General features: G+C 53.0%; 1 protein-coding gene across 1 annotated transcript in view; it reads right to left on the reverse strand.

Annotated features, from left to right (window-relative positions):
* Positions 1-728: 728 nt before the first annotated feature.
* Positions 729-2026, reverse strand: part of TCTN2 (tectonic family member 2) — a 28208-nt gene continuing 26910 nt past the window's right edge. The window contains exons 12-13 of the mRNA XM_007938240.1: positions 1098-1156; positions 729-1010 (exon numbers count right to left, since the gene is read on the reverse strand). Of these exons, the coding sequence (XP_007936431.1) occupies positions 729-1010; positions 1098-1156 (341 nt within the window). The remainder of the gene's footprint in view (positions 1011-1097; positions 1157-2026) is intronic.

Raw genomic sequence — 2026 nt, forward strand, 5'->3', positions numbered from 1 at the left:
CACAGAAATAAGATCCTACGATACGTGGTCTTTTGTGACTGACTTCTTTCATTGAACACAATGCTTTCAATCACCTTTCTTTCTTTTAGGTAAACAAAAATGCCAAAGTCAATCCTTAACTGCCCATGCTCCTGGTGAGAAAAACATCAACACAAATGCCCTGAAAGTCTCCAAACTTCATTTGGAGTCTTTCATAGACACCGTTAGCTCACCAGTCAGCCAGGAAATTTAAAAAAACATAAATGACATGAGAAATAAAAGGGAAAGATGTGACGAGCCCTCTGCCTGGAGAGTTAACCCCTCCACAAAGGCCCAGTTCCAAACCCAAAACCAAACCCATTGTCATGGAGTCTGACCCACAGCACCCCTAGAGGACAGGGGAGAACTTCCCCATAGGGTTTCCAGGGCTGTCATCTTTACAGAAGCAGACTGCCACATTTTTCTCCCTCAGTGGCTGATAGGTTTGAACTATGGATCTCTCGGTTAGCACCAAGCACTTAACCACAGGGCCACCAGGGCACCTTTTTAGGCCCAGATTAAGTGCTTGGCTGCTAACTGAAAGGTCAGCAGTTCGAACCCACCAGCTGCTCTGCAGGAAAAAGATAGGGCTGTCTGTCCAAGAAGTTACACAGCCTTGGGAACTCTCTGGGGCAGTTCGACTCTGTCCTGCAGGGTCGCTATGAGTTGGGATCAACTCGACAGCAGTGGGCTGAGTCTGTGTTTTTGGTTTAGGCCACAGAATTCCAGCACTCAAACTGGCCTGTCACAGCGATGAAGCTCCACGTCTCCCCCGTGCGCAGCCTGGACTTACGAATGATTTCAAGCCAGCCGTCGCTGAGGTCGCTGTGTTTGGAGTTGCCTCTCGCGGCAACATGAGTTGCTTGTATTAGAGAATCTAGTGTCTCCGCAGCAGTCTCCCTGTAAGAGAGAAGGACACGCGTCAGCTCCTGGGAAGCAGGGCTTGTCTGCAGGCCTGCTCGGTGTGCATCCAGGGCCTGCTTGCTCGCTGCCTAAAGGAAAACTGCAGGAGGAGCTGGGAAACCGAACTCTATGACTTTCTGCAAGAGGCACAACTACAGCACTGGTAAAGAGGTCACTGGTAGCCGGGGGCCCAGCGGGAGGAGCGGCAGGGACGGGCAGGCGGGGCACAGGGCATCTGCAGGGCGTGCCTGACACTGTCATGGCAGACACATGACATCACGCATCTGTCAAAGCCCACAGGAGTGTACAACACAGAGGGAAGCCTTATGAAAGGGTGGACTTGCCTTAGTAGTAACGCATCACTATTGATCCAGCAATGGTAACAAGCAAACCACATTAACGAAGATGATAGCTACAGGAGAAACTGAACAGGGGCGGTAAGGGGCCCTCTGCTCTCTCTGCATAAGCCTAACACTGCCTTAAAATGTAAGGTCTATTAAAAGGAAAACAGGCAGGTAGCCATACTCCTCCCGAAGGCCTTCCCAGGAAGGAGCTGAGCAGGTGGGAGGACACAGAGCAGCCTTTCTCTCCGGACTCAGAACGCTACACGCTTGATTTGCTCCACGTGGTGTACAGACCCGGAGGGCGTCGTGTGACTGTTAGCGGGATAAATCCATGGGCACAGAGAGCAGACAGCAGGAGCCTTGCCACCTTAGCTCGACTGCGGAGCGTGACATAAGCGAACACCAACAAGCAGCACTCAGCCTGTGGTCGTTGAGTGACTGCACGAGTGTCTGAAGTGTGGACTGAGCCCTCCCTGCCAGGGCTTACGGAAGAGAGCAGGCCCAAAGTGCCACCCTGGGGGAGGTCCAGATGGGGGCAGCACAGAGAAGGGGTGCACAACACCTCGCCAAGGATCCTGGGAAGCCCTGAAGGAGGTTGTGCCTGGTGTCTGAGGGTGCAAAGGGACACAGGGGACAGAGATGAGTGTAGGGACCCAGCCTGGGCAGAGAGAGCCTGAAGGCTGAAGAGAAAGCAGGGCCTATGTTGGGACCAGGAGCTCTGGTAGCGTAGTGCCTAAGGCATTTGACTGCTAACCAGAAGG

This window comes from Orycteropus afer, unplaced genomic scaffold (genome assembly GCF_000298275.1).
Source record: "Orycteropus afer afer isolate SDZICR_OR568_19922 unplaced genomic scaffold, OryAfe1.0 scaffold00048, whole genome shotgun sequence".
Taxonomy (NCBI): Eukaryota; Metazoa; Chordata; class Mammalia; order Tubulidentata; family Orycteropodidae; genus Orycteropus; species Orycteropus afer.